This window comes from Aspergillus ochraceoroseus, assembly GCF_002846915.1.
Source record: "Aspergillus ochraceoroseus IBT 24754 chromosome Unknown P175scaffold_7, whole genome shotgun sequence".
NCBI lineage: Eukaryota > Fungi > Ascomycota > Eurotiomycetes > Eurotiales > Aspergillaceae > Aspergillus > Aspergillus ochraceoroseus.
In genome coordinates this window covers 1,163,468-1,179,771 of record NW_024468482.1, presented here as the reverse complement: position 1 = coordinate 1,179,771, position 16,304 = coordinate 1,163,468, and the positions used below count along the sequence as shown (strand labels likewise).

General features: G+C 48.6%; 6 protein-coding genes across 6 annotated transcripts; 5 read left to right on the top strand and 1 right to left on the bottom strand.

Moving 5' to 3' along the window:
* Positions 1–45: 45 nt before the first annotated feature.
* Positions 46–1,911, bottom strand: P175DRAFT_0495157 (RBR-type E3 ubiquitin transferase; the record flags this gene model as incomplete). Its single annotated transcript, XM_040896057.1, has 1 exon — positions 46–1,911. The coding sequence occupies one exon, from the start codon at positions 1,909–1,911 to the stop codon at positions 46–48; it is 1,866 nt and encodes a 621-aa protein (XP_040750187.1).
* Positions 1,912–3,019: 1,108 nt separating this feature from the next.
* On the top strand, positions 3,020–4,338 carry P175DRAFT_0559620 (phosphatase PAP2 family protein). The gene is made up of 3 exons (XM_040900934.1): positions 3,020–3,449; positions 3,515–3,704; positions 3,782–4,338. Exons 1-3 carry the CDS (start codon positions 3,402–3,404, stop codon positions 4,246–4,248), a joined length of 705 nt encoding a protein of 234 aa, XP_040750186.1. The 5' UTR covers positions 3,020–3,401; the 3' UTR covers positions 4,249–4,338.
* Positions 4,339–4,695: 357 nt separating this feature from the next.
* P175DRAFT_0484336 (FAR11/STRIP family protein) lies at positions 4,696–8,466 on the top strand. Its single transcript, XM_040895566.1, has 5 exons — positions 4,696–6,911; positions 6,971–7,077; positions 7,137–7,306; positions 7,359–7,488; positions 7,540–8,466. The coding sequence occupies exons 1-5, from the start codon at positions 4,950–4,952 to the stop codon at positions 8,366–8,368; spliced, it is 3,198 nt and encodes a 1,065-aa protein (XP_040750185.1). The 5' UTR covers positions 4,696–4,949; the 3' UTR covers positions 8,369–8,466.
* Positions 8,467–8,683: 217 nt separating this feature from the next.
* P175DRAFT_0559618 (ribosome biosynthesis protein MAK16) lies at positions 8,684–10,169 on the top strand. The gene is made up of 2 exons (XM_040900933.1): positions 8,684–8,847; positions 8,982–10,169. Exons 1-2 carry the CDS (start codon positions 8,786–8,788, stop codon positions 9,886–9,888), a joined length of 969 nt encoding a protein of 322 aa, XP_040750184.1. The 5' UTR covers positions 8,684–8,785; the 3' UTR covers positions 9,889–10,169.
* A 104-nt stretch (positions 10,170–10,273) lies between these two features.
* Positions 10,274–11,114, top strand: P175DRAFT_0503596 (uncharacterized protein). The gene has a single exon (XM_040897663.1). The coding sequence runs from the start codon at positions 10,323–10,325 to the stop codon at positions 10,983–10,985; it is 663 nt and encodes a 220-aa protein (XP_040750183.1). The 5' UTR covers positions 10,274–10,322; the 3' UTR covers positions 10,986–11,114.
* Positions 11,115–11,917: 803 nt separating this feature from the next.
* P175DRAFT_0463806 (aminophospholipid-translocating P4-type ATPase NEO1) lies at positions 11,918–16,236 on the top strand. Its single transcript, XM_040894827.1, has 2 exons — positions 11,918–13,906; positions 13,959–16,236. The coding sequence occupies exons 1-2, from the start codon at positions 12,115–12,117 to the stop codon at positions 15,926–15,928; spliced, it is 3,762 nt and encodes a 1,253-aa protein (XP_040750182.1). The 5' UTR covers positions 11,918–12,114; the 3' UTR covers positions 15,929–16,236.
* The last annotated feature ends 68 nt before the right edge of the window (positions 16,237–16,304 follow it).

Genomic DNA, 16,304 nt, shown 5'->3' with positions numbered 1-16,304 from the left:
ATAGGGAAGAAAGGCATCAAAAGCATTTTTGTCATGACAATGAAATTAGAAGATGTCTTCTAGCTCATCACTATCCCACTCATCTTCCCGGTCGTTTTGAACCAGGTCTAAGAATCGCTGAAGACCAGCACGTCTGATGGGCGCCTGCTGGGCTCGTTCAGGCCCATGGCCAGCTCGGATCTCGGCCATAGCTTGCGCTTGCGCTTGTCTTTCAGCCGCGGCGGCCCGACCAGCGGCATCCAAACCATTGGCATTACGCCCCAAGTCATGATTGCCGGCTGCATGGTTGACCCGCGGCGGGATGGGAGCTGGTGGTGGAGGTCGTCTGCGGGGCCTCACGTCATCTTCGCCATGCTCTAACTCCCATGGCTGGAATTCTTCATCGTCGCTGCTTTCATCAAATTCAACTAGTTCTCCGGGGACTTGATGTAAAACGTCTGCGCCTTCGGGGTCAATACCATCACCACCTTCCAAATCCCAGAGACGGTTGAAACAGCTACTGGCGAGATCGTTAAAATGCTGATAAGGATTTGCTTCAGCCAGCCAGCTGGAGCAAAGGTAGCAAAAGTGTGTATCGCACTTGAAACATTTCATGTGATTACAGCCCATACGCTTTTGGCATGGGGCATTACATGTTGGACAAGGAGATGTATAGAGCCTGAGATATTCCTCCGTTGCCTTTTCTTCTGCAGAGAGCTCTGCTTCTCGTCGGGGGAAGCACCGCACGAGTTCGCCATGCCAGCCTTTCTTGCAAACACAGCAGAAAGCATAACTGCAATCCTCACAGATAGCAACGCGATCCGCCATTGGAGGGAGCTGGCTTTCATCTCCAAGAGGGTCAAAGACAGTACTATCCTCTTCGTCATCAGAACTCTCCAGGCTGTCTGTCATTGGATCAAGAGGTTTGGGGTGCTTCTTTGACCGGGCCGCGCCCTGACACCATTGTCGAGGACAGTACACGGTAGTTTTATCGGCCTCGAGTTTCTTCTTTCGTTTAAGGAAGACATAGCGTTGCACGGTTTCCTGCTCGAGGGGTATTTGTAGGAGTTCTGAGGGATTGAGCGTCCGATCATGCTTTCTGAGCTTTTTCACAGGTCCGGAGGCACTCGCAGTAGGGGGGTTTTCTTTACCACAGCCAGGAGCAAGGCACTTGACATTTTCAACATCTCCTTCGGTGATGCAGGTATTGTAAAAGTCCTGCAAGCAGGGGACACAGAAAACATGGGAGCATAATAAGAGACGATGACAATGCACTCCTTTCTTGGGTTCAAGGCAAATCCCACATTCAAAGGTTTCTTGCTCAAACTTCTCGCGCTCTGCTTTATTATTAAAATCCAACAGGGCAATCTTCAATTCACGCGGCAGCCGTACTTCTGAACCAGGGATGGCGTCAATCCCAAACGCTGTGTCTGCCATTTGCTGGAGATGATCTATATAGCTAAACACAACGGGGGCCCTGCCAAATTCTTCCCAAAGGCGTTTGGCATCATCCAGGAGCCTTGAGATAATCCACAATGGCAACCATTGTGGATTAGTGCTCAGCTTAAAAATAGGCGGCTTCTCCGAGGGATAGCCCTTTGGGAGTTCGATCTCAAGGCAAAGAGGAGGCAGGTGAGAGAGGACATGAACGTCTTTTTCGGGGTCAACGGTTGTTTGGCCGTCACCTATCTTCGCTGTGGAGCCGAGACCAACTTCACTGGCGTCAAGGGAGGTTGGAGGAGTCAGGACTGTAGGAAAGCCAACTTCCGGGTGCTGGTAAAAGCAAACCCTTAACGGAGTCGAAGGAATCACCGGGAGATCCAGCGAAGCCCTGTATGGAGACGACAAGTCAATCTTGATTTCGGGGTAGATAGCAGCAATAGTCGAGACCTCTTCCGATCGCTCATCGTCGGACAATGGATCCGCCTCCATCACGGTGGGCAAAGAAGGGAAAGGTGCGAGTATTCGGCAGGGTTTTGTATCGATATGGCAATGGACGATAGCAGCGGGTGGCAAGGTGGGCTGATTAGTGACGGGCTACTAATAAAACCATAGTATAATTGTGTAAATGTATCCCAAAGCAAGTGTCACCGAAAGCATTCACCCCTCTCCTTTTTGGGAGGGAGGGGGATTCCTCTGCCGGAACCTTCCTTTCTATTTTTTATATTCGAAGGAAGAGGGAGAAAAGAACCAAGTTTATCATCAAGGCAGAGAACCAGGCGAATAGAATGGCAACAACAGTGAGCGTTTAATGTTGGAGAAGCAGAATCGAGAAAACCATGGGCTAAAAGAAGAAAAAGAAAGTCTCCAGAATTTATATACTTCTAGAAGCACCGAGCCCTGTGGTGGCGGAAAGCGGAGAGAACTAAAGACGAGAACGTCGGATAAAAGGGCCCAGGGGACAGGGTATAAAATATTTTTATATTATCGGTGGGTCAAAGCAGCCGGGAAGGGACAGTAATCGGGAGAAATTGAGGATCAAGGCAGTAAGCGGCCTGGAGGTAGCGACGATATAGGATGAGCGTGTGGGAGACGACGAGACAGAATAACTGAGTGGCAGCGAGAGACGGCTCGTTGAGCGGTGGCGGAGAACGATGAATTGAAGCAGAATGAGAAAGTCGAGTACGGACGTGGGGAGAGAAAGTGCGTCATTGTTTGTCCCGAGATAAGAAGAGAGAGTTCAAGTAGATGCAAGACTAAAGAGATTTCCGCTGTCGATGTAGGGGGAAAAGAGGTACAAGACGAGAATAAGAGGGAAAGGAAAGGAAAGAGAAGGAAGAGAGAGAGAGAGAGAGACTCGAGATAGAAAAGAGGACTGTGGGGGAAAAGAATCGGCGTCAGGCAGTATTTGGTGCCCAGTGCCAACAGAATCAAGGATGATTCTTCATTATTCAGGTTCAGCTCAAATAGACCAATTCATACTTATACCTGGATGATAGTTTCTTCTTGTAATAATCCCCTTCTCTGTGTTTTTTTTTTTTTTCTTTTTTTCCTCTTCTTCTTCTCTTAGTTTTTTTGGCTGCTGAAGTGTTTCCAATCAACGGTTATCCGTGGTGTGGGCCTCAGGCCAGCCCGGCATTGATTTCCCCTCCCCCTCATTTCCATCGCTGCTTTTAATTGACAGGGCGGGATCTTTTTGGGTGGCTAATAGCAGCATTGAATACTATCCATATGGGGAAACCGGATCCGGAGTAACCTCTTTCCGAAATCCTTTGCCTTTTTAGACCTGCTGTGATTTGTTATCGAATATCGACACGAGGCTTTATCGTCCCAGTCCCAGTCCACCCGACAACTGAGGTTGAGTAAACTGCTGAGAGTACGGTTGAGTCCGACATGGCTGTCACCTCCTTCTCTTGATATATGTCTTTCCTTATCTGTATCTCTCTCTATCTGGATATACAATAAATATAAATATATCAATCATGAAGGAAACACCGCTAGCGTCTTTGTCTCTGACCCACGTTCACTATGTAAGTTGTTCTTGGACAAGAGAAAGTTAGGAGAGAGGCTAACCTAGAATTCACTCTTGTGATAGAACCCCGATGATCCGCTGTCTTTTCTGTCAGCGTGGCTCGCCCTCGTTCCCCAAGCACTATGTGTGATATATGTTACTCTCATCTGGGCTTCGAGGGAGGCGGAAGTCGCCTTGATGTTCGCCGGCCAGATGGGTTGTGAAGCTGTGAACTTCGTTCTTAAGCGGATCATCAAAGAGGAACGACCAAAGCGTATGTGGACCAAAAAGAGCGAGAGCCTCCCCGCCTTGGAGGTACCCCCAAAGCTAACACTAGATGTGTCGAGTTAGAAATGTTCGGGAAAGGCTATGGGATGCCGTCATCGCATGCCCAATTCATGGCTTTTTTCGCAGTTTATCTTGGCCTCTTTTTGCTTTTGCGACATTCCCCAAACCCCGCAAACCCAGGGCTAATCTCTCTTTTCATCGGCCGCATCCTCCCTACCCTTGGATTAGGTCTCGGTGCCATCGCCGTGGCTGGCAGTCGTATTTACTTGACGTATCATACCCCCCGACAGGTTTTGGCTGGATTTAGTGTTGGGATCATGTTTGCTTTCGCTTGGTTCTACTTCACTGGGCTCCTGCGAAGCACGGGATGGATTGACTGGGCGTTGGACCTCTCGTTAGCGAAGTTGCTGAGATTCCGGGACTTGGTGGTAAGTGAAGATCTTATTGAAGCTGGCTGGCAGCGATGGGAATCGAAGAGGAAGTTGAAGCGGAAAGAGAAGGATAACCACTCGTCCGCGAAGGTAGACTAACGTCACCAACCCATGGGAAACTGGTAGAAACTTTGATTCTTTAAAAGGCCATTAGATCCGATTATCTGCATGTCTACACGGAATCCTTGTGATATACCACGAATATAGGAAATCCTGAGGAACAGGCCCTTAGCCTTGGCGATGGTGTTTCCAGAGTGCGTGTGCTGCCTGTCTTTGGGTTTGTAGTCTTTTACTCCGTATAGTTATAGGTACTTTATTAGTTTGTCCGAATCATAATGCTTGCATCGATGCGCAGCCCTTCCAACACACTGTCCCTCATAACAGCTCAAAATATTTTTAAGATACTTTGGCTTTCCCTGTTCGACCTCGATTAATTCGATTAATGGATCTTAGATCTAGCCTCCACCGCGGTTCCTTGCACGTGACCACTATCGCCGCCGATCCACAACTTTCGCCCACATCGGAGATTCGTCAAAGCCGGGGAAGGTTTCTTGTCCAAGTCTCTACGCAACACAACATGTATACCCTGTGCTTGACTGGCTGACATGTTATACTTGGCACTCTCTCTTTAATATCTTTTACTCCGAACCTTTTAAAGGTTTCTCTTCACCGGTTTATTTTTCTTTCTCTCCTGATTCCTATTCCGCCATATACCCTTGTTTATTGTTTAGCCAGCCATTCAGCGCCACGTTGGAGTTTATCTGCAGATTTAGAGCTTCCAGATTCCGCATAGCTTCATCATGGATGACCCATCAGCTTCCGACGATATCGGTGTGCAGGAACAGCACATCGTAAAGGCGGATGAAGTGGACCAGACTGGAACAGATATTAGCCCCGTCTCGGATGATCAGCTGATGGAAGAGGTCGCGGAAGAACTACGACAGGAGCAAGCTGCACAAACTATTCCTGGCCTTAGAAGTGAACCACCAGTGCTTACATTAATGTCTCCCAGGCGCCCAGAATTGCGGCGGGATGCTGCTGCTCCTCCGCCGCCTCTTCAACCTCCACCACCGGCACCGGTTCAGGAGAATCTGGAAATGTCAACTGATTCGTTGAGCCTTGCCCAGTTAAGACAGTTGGTCCAGGAGATGCCAAAGGCTGAACAGCCCGCGTATGCATTCGAATATGCGGACTCTCAACCGTTTCCCGAGGAGATCGAAGAATGGTTTCAGTACACCGAGTTTGATAGGGACATGCTCACCAGCATGAAATCGTCCTTCGAGCGTAGGTGGGACTTGTTCTGCGATAACCAGCCCGCGCTTTCCCCCCATACTTCTTGGATTGAAGCCCCTCATGATTTACAGAAGCTGTTCATGAGCGAAGTGCTTGAAATTTTGCAAGACAACGAGATCGTGCCCCGTATTGAAGCTTTAGAGTCTATCTGCTATGCTGTGACTGGAGTTTGGGGATCGACTGCTGGGAAATGTGTCCCAGATTATCCCGAGAATCCCTCCGCTTTCACCGCTGCAGAAACACCCCAGTCAAAGTCTTTACAAATCCGGTGGATAGAGAACAACGCAAACTTGGTCCTTGAATGCTCAGGTCTACAACCGTTGTTCAACTGCCTGTTTCGGGCGTTTGAGAAGTCCCGTGTCTCCGCCCCATTGGAACCCAACGGGACGGCACCAGAAAACACAAACGCCGCGTCTCTGGCTGCCGCTGAGCAAGAAGCAAACTTAGTGCTAACAGCTTTCTACATGCTTGTAGAGGTCGGGCGAAGACAGGAGGTACAGGACCCGAAGCACACCCCGATAAAGCATGGAATTATGGGGCTAAAGCCGGACTTGATGGTTTTCCTAGTTGAGATTATCGCACGGCTGCGCTGGGATGACTCTACCAATGTTCCTCTTACGAGAATTATTCTCTTGTTTTGGAAGTGTATCATTCTCTTTTTTGGAGGTAGTGATAGTCTAAAACAAGCCAAAGAGGAATTGGAACCATCCGTTGACGATGGGAAAAATGATCCAATGCGAAGGACGCCTTTTCTTACTGCATCCCCACTGGATTACCACGTCTTTCGACAAGAGATTACATCTAAGTATCCTTCATACAATCCGCCTCCACCCTTGGTGCCTCTAGAATTAGAAAACAACTCGATCCTTCCTCCTCTACCCCAGCATCCCAGCAGAGCATACTCTTCAAACGGTCTATTTTCTGGGGTTGGTCCGTCCATAGCGGGTGCCAATGGCTCGATTTTGCACCAGTCCGTTCACATCGCAACGCCAGCTCCATCCCCCCCGCCATCTCCGATTGGCCCCGGTGGAAAGGCAGGGAAGAAACAAAACTACCAAACAAATCAAAACTTCCCGTTCATGTACCCCCCGCTCGATGATTCAAGCAACGATCTTGGAGGGAAAGGCACCACGGAACTTCAAGATGTGTTGGTTGGGAAGAGATGGGAAGGCAGCGATGTTCCAGCTTCTATCATTGAGGCTGGGAAGCTTTTCTCAACCCATGTGAAAATGACCAGAGCGATGAGCCAACTTTGGGAAGAACGTGAGCGCTTCATGAAGTACGATCGCGGCTGGCATCCAGATGACAACAACTCTTCGCCTGACGAAGACACTGGGGAGGAAGTAGCAGAAAACATACAAAATCTCACTTTACAGGAGAAGAAAGAACATATGGTTGATAGGCCCTACGAAAAGGAAACCGATAATGAGGATATTCAACGGCGCCTAGATGCGGTTGAGTCCTTTTATGTGAGTAAAAATGAATGGTCTCTCCCCGATCGAAACTGTCTACTCACGATCTTCAATAGACGCAAGCACTAGTGCACTTACAATCAATTACCATAGTTTTCCTAAAGATTGTATTAACAAATGTGAGTGCAATGGTCAATCAGGGAAATGGTCAAAACGGCATGAGGTATGTGGGTATCATATAATACCTTTGGGGTGAACCAGAATCCTAACCTTCAACAATAGTGACAACTACAACGCAGTCAATGGGGCTGCAGCAAATTATAACAATCATCCTGAGGATCTCAACTGTGATCCTGCTATTGACGAACTTGACAATATTCGGCTACGTGAGATCACCGGGAAAGCCATCTCCGGGTCTCTCCTGCTCTTAATCAAGTGGTTCAAGAGATCTCGTAAGTTGCATTCTATACTCTATTTCTACCATCCAGATACTAATCAACCCAGATATATTGAAATTCGAATACATGACACAGCTCCTACTGGATTCGAATTATTTACCTCTAATTCTAAAAATGTTTGCTCACCAAGACGTTGATCAAGCGGTCGCGCAGCGAACAGACCGGGATGAATTGGGGTATGTGCCAGTTTGCTTCATATGTCGTCTTAGTACACTAACAACCTCTAGATTCTTCCATTTCTGTCACTTGCACTCCGAACAGCCTCCTGACGACAGTGATTTAGACCAGGACAGCGACGATGAGGCTGTTCCGCCTCCTATTGCTAGACATAGGCAGGACACAGTCTTCCACAACCATAATCCTGGAGGGGAACCCCTGGATGAGACCAACCAGGAATTTATAGAAGGTCCCCATCGTCCCGAAGTCGACGAATTGGGGTATCCAACAGCACCGCCACCCAAGGAGCCTATTACAACATTCTCCTTTCGCAACTTCTTCTCGGCTATCAACTTTCTTCACATTATGCAGAAAATTACCCGGGACAAGGCTCACCGATGTCTCCTGCTTGTCCAGTATAAGTCAAGCACGATACTCCGTAAAGGACTAAAGATTCCAGACCCTCATCTGCGCTTCTACACCCTCAAGCTCTTCAAGTCGCAAGTCCCTTACTGTGGTCGCAAATGGCGCCAAAGCAATATGCGGGTGATTACTGCAATCTACCTTTACTGCCGCCCCGAACTACGGGATGACTGGCTAGCTGGATCTGATATCGATGCGGAAGTCGAGGAGGCCTTGCCCCTTGAACAAGCCCTTCGTGGGCTAACACACTGGTGGCATTTACGACGATACAAGGACGTAATGGGTGGCGAAGAGGGGCCATCGCTCATGGATGAAGAGCGGGACTTTTTCGTACGTGAGCTTGAAGCAATGGGATGGGGGTTCGCCGGAGAAGAGCTACTAAATGGAATCACTGATGAGGCCGAGCTGGCTGCAGGCGGCCCACTGGCGAACGGAACAGAATGGGACGGAGCACCATTGCAAATGGAAGGATGTTAAACACGCAAAATACTAGGTCTGTATCCGCAGGCCCTCTTCCTTGTATATAGACACGAGCCACCATAGTGAATGAGAATCATGAATTCCGTAACTTCGACAAAATTTTCAACCCTTACTACTTATACTTGGTTGACTAGTATTTACCAACCAACTTCGAGATTTGGAGTTGCTGGAATATTTTTCTTATTTTATTTTATTTTATTTATTTTATTTTTGTTCCTGGCACTTCTTATCGATAAGAAACGATGTTCTCACGTGACAATCCGCGAAACCTTTTTTTTTTTTTTTCTCCTTCTACAACCAAACTCAAAGCCAGGTCTTGCACCATCTCATCTTCCCCAAGAGAACATTTATCCCCCAAACCCAAGCGGACCAAATTCTTTGCGCCAAAGCCGGCGTGGCTGAATTTTTGACAAGATGTCTTCCGATGAAATTGTCTGGCAGGTTATTAACCAGCAATTTTGTTCCTACAAGCTCAAGTAAGTCAATAGAACACCACTCAAGCCTTTTTTTTTTTTTTTCTCCCCCAGCCCCCAATTCGATCTTCCACCATGGAAACTTCATTCAAGGGTTTGCCGGCTAACAATGCCCTTTTTTTTTTTTTTTCTTACAGGACTACTAAGGGCCAAAACTTCTGTCGCAATGAATACAACGTCAGCGGTCTGTGCAACCGCCAGTCCTGTCCGCTGGCAAACTCTCGCTACGCTACGGTCCGATCAGACCCAGAGACTGGCGTGATGTATCTATACATGAAGACTGTGGAACGAGCACACATGCCCAGCAAACTGTGGGAGCGGATCCGGCTGTCCTCAAACTACGCCAAGGCCTTAGGGCAATTGGACGACCGGCTTATCTACTGGCCGAAATTCCTGATACACAAGTGCAAGCAGCGTCTTACGCGGCTGACACAGGTAGCGATTCGCATGAAGAAACTCGCAAAGGAGGAAGAGCGCCTGGGTGAGAAGATTGTGCCGAAGTTGGCGCCGAAGATCCGACGTCGGGAGGAGACGCGCGAGCGCAAGGCCGAGTCTGCGGCTAAGGTGGAGAGAGCAATTGAGAGGGAGTTGATTGAGCGGTTGCGCAGTGGAGCCTATGGTGATCGGCCGCTTAATGTGGAGGAGGGTATTTGGAAGAAGGTGTTGAGGGGTTTAGAGCGTTCTGGAGAGGGTGAGCGGGATGAGGACCTGGATGATGGTGAGGAAATCGAGGATGAGGAGGAAGAAGGTGTTGGTGAGGTTGAGTATGTTAGTGATCTTGATGAGGATGAAGACTTGGAAGATATTGAGGACTGGCTTGGTGGCGAGTCGGGCGACTCGAGTGATGATTACAGTGACGAGGAGGACGAGGAGGACAGCGATGAGGCAAGCGACTCCGAGGACAATGAGGAAGAGCAGAAGAAGGCCAAGCCTGGGTCTAAGCGAAAGTTCTCTGCACCGCCGCCGAAGCCCAGGAAGAAGGGTGGTCGAATTGAGATCGAGTATGAAACTGAGGGCGCCGCTAAGGATAGCCTCTTCGCATAGAGGAAACAGCCATTATCTCCCAGGTTGGGTTACGGAAACAGAAAAGCAAGGCATCAATATCATGGTCTTTTTGTCAACTCTATTTACTTTGTTTGGCGTTATTTTGGTTTCTGTCGTGTTGGTCTGCTGCCGCCGCCATTGGGCGTCTCATACCCAGCGATTGCATATACATATACATACCTAGGTTACGGCTCCACGCTCTTTTCTCGTCTCGCAGCTGGTGCGTAATTTTGATTAGTCCGATTAACGGTTATAGGACCACTTGGTACATCTAATCTGCGACAAAGCCTCATAAATGACCCTCCAGATCACGTGCAGAAACTGAAACGGTAGAATTGTACGATTGAAGAAAAGCCACCATCTCTTTCACTCATTTCTCCCCTATTTCCCCTCCTTCTTCCTGACTTCCCTCTACAATCCAAACCCTGAACACAATGTCTTCCTATTTTTCTTCCATTACCTCTTCCTCTGCCATTTCCAACCTAGGAACACGCCTCACCTCCCTGCGCCGCGCGATCACTTCAGGTGACGAGGCAGACGACCCCGATAACGAAGATTGCTCGCACATCTCCAACGTTCTCCGCGCGTACTACACTGAAAAAGGCCGCCCTTATCCGTCATGGCTCCCACCGGACCCGAAAGAACGCTCCCAAGCTCCCTCACGGACTATTGCAACCTCCAATGTTAACCCAAATTCGAGCATGTCTTCCGGTCGAGGCGGTGGGCTGGCGGATCTGTGGGGAGATTCAGGTGGCGCTGCACCTCCCTCCCAGACAGCCAGTTTGCGACGAGGACGAGGCGCTGTCGGGTCAAGCCACTCACTTCCCACCCAAACACCCTCTTCACACTCAGCCTCGACATCACTACACCCTACTGGATCACGACCACTGCCTAGTCAGCGGGCTGCATCTTATCAGACAGCCCCGGGGCCGTTAACCCCCGCACCACCGCTGGAACGGGCGACGTCTGCTCAGGAACGGCTACGTGCGAGGCTTCATGGGGGCCGGTCCCCTAGTCCAAACCAATACCCTGGTGCCTCCGATCCTAGTGCTCGGAAGCCAGTCGGGATGAATCCAGGGCCGGGCCGAATTCGATAAACGGACGGCTTCTGTCTACTTTTTTTTTATTTTTTATTTTTTTTTTTTTTTGTCTGTCTGTTCGCTGCGGCAATTACTGCGACCACTACTACAAGATAATAGAATAATACGACACGATGATATGATGACCCAGGTTTTCCGCTACTCCCATAGAAATTGTATTCAACTTTTTTTTTTTTTTTTGTCTAGCCTTCGTTTGGAGCAACAGTTGGGAATACTCGTGCTCAGCTAATGTAGAAAACTGTTTCTTATTTTCTTCCATTATTGATTACATTTAACTGTTATGCTTTCCTTTGCCTTTCTAACTACTCCGTACCTATGCAGGTAGTGCTAGTCCATAGTTAACTACCCGAGGTTGGGAATCGATTACCACGGCTTCATGTGCATAGGCTTCGAAGTAAACATCCAAGTATCCCCTGCGATGGAGTTTAATTCATGCATATAATCTTTCGATATTAGCTACTAGGCCTCTCCCGTAGAACGCGACTCCTTTATCGTCAAGGCAATAAGTAAACACTCCTTAATTAATGTTATAGTAACGCGGAGACATATATTTGCGCCGGGTCTACCTTAATCCTCTCATATGACGTCGATCACTTTGCTTGGATTTCTGGTGAAAAGGGCAACCGATTCAAGGCAATAATTCCACCAATATTTCCTGATATCATTCAGGAACAAGCGTCTCCAGCGCTTTGAAACACCAAAGGGGCACATTTATCCTGTTACGCGGTTTCATACATAATCCCGTCATGTGATCCGCGCTGTCTCCGCTATGGCCCATCGCAGCCTGCCAATGGTGACAATTGAATAGGCCCCCATCATTTATTATTCAAGACAGTTATTTTCTACGCTTCGAACAACAGTCCTAGGGGATACATTGATACTGTCCCTATCGTGGCACCCGAATAGATTTCTGCCGTGCACGTATCCTCCAGCTCCGTCGACGTCCTTGCCACTAGTACCTACGAGAATAACAATGGTCCCGGCGGGACACCCTGGATGCAGCACAGTGTGAAGGGACAGGGCGGGATATGACCCTTTTTTTTTGTTGGCGCTGGAGCCCTCGGATAGCTCCGTGGACATTAAAAAAGCAATTTTAGGACCCTTTCTTTACCGTCAAGAAATAACCATGCCTTCATCATCAGATTACCTCCCCCCTCACGAGCATGCGAGCATTCCCGACGACTCCGGCTCCGACGATGACCTAGACTTGGAGGAACTCGATCCATCGAGCGCATTTCACGGGTCCCGAATGTCGAGAGATGAGCCGGCCCCGCAACGACACCATGGGCCCGGTATAGCTTTGAGGAGCCTACGCGTGGGAGCTGGCAAGCGGATGTGGAAACGAAGTATGTCGGGAGCCCATGCGGAGGATATGGATGGGTTACTGGAAGACCAGGACGAGGATGGCCTTCGACGGTCCCATGCAAGCTCTACCAACTATACCGACGATAATGCACCTTTGCTTCGAGAAGGAAGAAGAAGCTCTGCCCGCTCCTTTGCCGACGCCGAACGAATGCTACAAAGAGGATCTTGGCTAGGATGGTTGAAATCTGCAATTATCCGGTTTGGCTCTAGAGCCAAAGGCGGGAATAATGAGGCTGTGGTGAAGCCCCCGCGTGATGTTCTCGTTGGACAGGCGCAGGGAACGAAATACCCCCCCAACGTCGTCTCGAACGCCAAATACACCCCCTGGAGCTTCCTTCCTCGCACGCTCTATAACGAATTCTCCTTCTTCTTTAACATATACTTTCTTCTTGTTGCTCTTTCGCAGATTATTCCTGTGCTTCGGATAGGTTATATGTCCTCATACATTGCACCTCTGGCCTTTGTCGTATCTATATCTTTGGGAAAGGAGGCTCTGGACGATATTAGGAGGAGAAGGCGGGATGCAGAGGCTAATGCCGAGGAGTTCTCTGTCTTGGCGCTGGACAAGCTGGTGGGACGCAGGCCTTTGTCGGAGGATAACGGCGCACAAGGAGGAAATATCCCCGTGATTACCAAAAAGTCTAAAGACCTGAAAGTCGGCGATGTTTTGAAGGTCCGCAAAAGCCAGCGTCTCCCCGCCGATGTTGTTATTCTGAAGAGTATATCAAACGATTCTGGTGCCATTCGTGAAAGTATAGAGGCGGAATCCTCATCGGCAGAAGCAGATCCCAGCTCAAGCCATGGGACTGAGCAAGCAAACGCCTCTTCCGGCAGTGATACCTTCATTCGAACCGACCAGCTGGACGGCGAAACGGACTGGAAACTACGTCTGCCCTCTGTGTTGTCCCAGACGATCTCACTTGCTGACTTTGCAAGACTGAAGATCACTGCAAGTGCGCCCGATAAACGAGTTAATGAGTTTGTCGGGAATATTGAAGTCTTGCCTCCATCAGGATTTTATGACCCCCATGTTGACAAGTCGGACAATGAAGGAGAATACGACAACGAAGTTGAGCAAAATAACTCGGCACCACTTACTATCGACAACACTGCCTGGGCCAACACTGTTCTGGCATCGAACACCATCACGTACGCCGTTATCATCTACACTGGATCACAGACGCGAGCTGCACTTTCTACGTCCCCTTCTCGATCAAAAGTCGGGTTGCTTGAATATGAGATCAATAACCTCACGAAGATCTTGTGTATTCTGACCTTAACCCTCTCAATCATTTTGGTTGCATTGGAGAGATTCCAACCAACGAATGACAAGCAGTGGTATATTGCGATCATGATTTATCTGATTCTCTTCTCCACAATTATCCCTATGAGTCTGCGAGTCAATTTGGACATGGCGAAATCTGTCTACGGACGTTTCATTGAAAGGGACAAGGATATTCCTGACACGGTTGTGAGAACCAGTACGATTCCTGAAGATCTGGGGAGAATTGAGTATCTACTCTCCGATAAGACGGGAACTCTAACCCAAAATGGTGAGTTTATAGACGCGTTCTTGAGCATGATTTGATCAACTGACTGGAGTAGAAATGGAACTAAAAAAGATCCACGTTGGTACTGTTTCTTATGCAAATGATGCTATGGAGGAAGTGGCATCATATGTCCGGCAAAGCTTTGCAGGGAACACGTTGACTACACCTTCTGCTGCATTTGGAACCCAGGCAGGCACTGGAACAGCTCCACGGACAAGGAGAGAGATTGGCTCACGGGTTCGCGACATCGTTATGGCGCTTGCCTTATGTCACAACGTTACTCCGACGACAGACGAAGAAGATGGAGTGAAAGTCACAACCTACCAAGCTTCATCGCCAGACGAGATTGCGATTGTCCAGTATACAGAAGAGGTTGGCCTGAAGCTCTCATATCGTGACCGTCAAACGATAGTCCTCGAGTCTACGCATACCGGTCATGTTGTTGTGCGTGTGCGTATCCTCGAGATCTTCCCTTTTACATCGGATAGCAAGCGCATGGGTATCATTGTGCAATTTGAAGCCGGCGGCGACATTCTGGATTCTCCTAAAGATGATTGTGAAATTTGGTTTTATCAAAAGGGCGCTGATACTGTTATGACATCGATCGTTGCTGCCAATGACTGGCTTGATGAGGAAACCGCCAATATGGCCCGTGAAGGCCTGCGAACGTTGGTTGTTGCACGAAAACGGCTTTCCTCGCTGCAATACCAGGAGTTTGCTAGCAAATATAAGCATGCCTCTCTTTCCCTCCAAGGGCGAGATATTGGAATGGCCAAGGTTATCAGCGAGTTTTTGGAACACGATTTGGAACTTCTCGGAGTGACTGGTGTTGAAGATCGCCTCCAGAGGGATGTCAAACCGTCGCTTGAACTTCTTCGCAACGCGGGGGTGAAGATCTGGATGTTGACTGGAGACAAGGTCGAGACTGCACGGTGTGTTGCGATTTCCGCGAAACTAGTTGCTCGCGGCCAGTATATTCACACTGTCGCCAAGCTCAAGGACAAGCCAGCTGCACAGGAAACGTTGGATTTCCTCCGAAACAAGACTGACTGTTGTCTGCTGATTGACGGTGAATCTTTGGCTCTCATGCTCAGTCAATTTAAAACCGCGTTTATCTCTGTGGCAGTTTTACTCCCTGCTGTTATTGCCTGCCGGTGTTCTCCTACTCAAAAGGCCGAGGTCGCTGATTTGATCCGTCATCATACAAAGAAACGCGTCTGCTGTATTGGAGACGGTGGTAACGACGTCTCCATGATCCAAGCAGCCGATGTAGGCATTGGTATCGTCGGAAAGGAAGGTCGACAGGCTTCTCTCGCCGCCGATTTTAGTATCACTCAATTTCATCATATCACCAAACTGCTGGTCTGGCACGGACGCAACTCCTACAAGCGCTCAGCGAAACTGGCCCAATTTATCATGCACCGTGGTCTTATTATCAGTGCCTGCCAGACCATGTACAGTATTGCCAGCCACTTTGACCCCAAGGGTTTGTTCATCAATTGGCTTATGGTCGGCTATGCCACTGTCTACACCAACGCCCCTGTCTTCTCGCTTGTTCTTGATCGAGATGTGGACGAGCAGCTGGCTAATCTCTACCCGGAGCTCTACAAGGAACTGAAGACTGGTCGCAGTCTCAGTTATCGCTCCTTCTTCACCTGGGTGCTTGTCTCTGTCTACCAGGGGGCTGTAATCCAGGGCGTGTCGCAAATTCTATTAGATACTATCACGGGACCCCAACTTATCAGCGTATCGTTTACGGCCCTTGTGATCAACGAGCTGCTGATGGTGGCCATTGCCGTCACTACGTGGCACCCTGTGATGATCTTTTGTCTGCTAGGCACGACCTTGTTCTATGCCGCGAGCGTTCCATTCCTGGGTAGCTACTTTGACCTCAAATATGTGATCACAGTGGACTGGGTTTGGCGCGTAATCGCTGTCTCTGCTGTTGCCATTATTCCCGTATGGGCTGGGAAACTGATCAAGCAATCCTGGAGTCCTCCTAGTTATCGGAAAGTCCGCGGGTAATTGATCTTTTTTTTTTTTTTTTCTTTTCGTCTTACACTTTGTATTGTTTGTTTTATGTTATCTTTCTTTCCTCCACTGTTCGATATCACGTTAGTATATAGACACTGCAATAATGCATTCTTCTTTCTCTTTCCCTTGGCCAGGGTTGATGATGAATTACCGGATCAGGTATTGGGTTTCCAGCGAGTGGAGTCTTTAGACACTCATAATGTTCACATACATCAAATTATTGTGGTTTATCTCAGTTCTTATTGACTGGTTAATTATCTTGCAACCAATAGCTTATAGTCTAAAAGGCATTAATTCACTTTGGTTATTAGTATTATATATTCTGCTTCATCAGTACCTAACTAGAAATAATCCGGGATAGGATCTC

What these genes read in the sequence shown, in the direction of transcription:
- P175DRAFT_0559618 (XM_040900933.1), top strand. Translation starts at nt 8,786, where the DNA reads ATGTCTTCCGATGAAATTGTCTGGCAGGTTATTAACCAGCAATTTTGT. An exon ending in TTTTGTTCCTACAAGCTCAA is followed by an intron (nt 8,848 to 8,981) that starts GTAAGTCAATAG and finishes TTTTTCTTACAG; the next exon opens with GACTACTAAGGGCCAAAACT.
- P175DRAFT_0484336 (XM_040895566.1), top strand. Translation starts at nt 4,950, where the DNA reads ATGGATGACCCATCAGCTTCCGACGATATCGGTGTGCAGGAACAGCAC. An exon ending in AATGGTCAAAACGGCATGAG is followed by an intron (nt 7,078 to 7,136) that starts GTATGTGGGTAT and finishes CTTCAACAATAG; the next exon opens with TGACAACTACAACGCAGTCA. An exon ending in ACAGACCGGGATGAATTGGG is followed by an intron (nt 7,489 to 7,539) that starts GTATGTGCCAGT and finishes AACAACCTCTAG; the next exon opens with ATTCTTCCATTTCTGTCACT.
- P175DRAFT_0559620 (XM_040900934.1), top strand. Translation starts at nt 3,402, where the DNA reads ATGAAGGAAACACCGCTAGCGTCTTTGTCTCTGACCCACGTTCACTAT. An exon ending in CTCTGACCCACGTTCACTAT is followed by an intron (nt 3,450 to 3,514) that starts GTAAGTTGTTCT and finishes CTCTTGTGATAG; the next exon opens with AACCCCGATGATCCGCTGTC. An exon ending in CAAAGAGGAACGACCAAAGC is followed by an intron (nt 3,705 to 3,781) that starts GTATGTGGACCA and finishes GTGTCGAGTTAG; the next exon opens with AAATGTTCGGGAAAGGCTAT.
- P175DRAFT_0463806 (XM_040894827.1), top strand. Translation starts at nt 12,115, where the DNA reads ATGCCTTCATCATCAGATTACCTCCCCCCTCACGAGCATGCGAGCATT. An exon ending in GGGAACTCTAACCCAAAATG is followed by an intron (nt 13,907 to 13,958) that starts GTGAGTTTATAG and finishes TGACTGGAGTAG; the next exon opens with AAATGGAACTAAAAAAGATC.
- P175DRAFT_0503596 (XM_040897663.1), top strand. Translation starts at nt 10,323, where the DNA reads ATGTCTTCCTATTTTTCTTCCATTACCTCTTCCTCTGCCATTTCCAAC.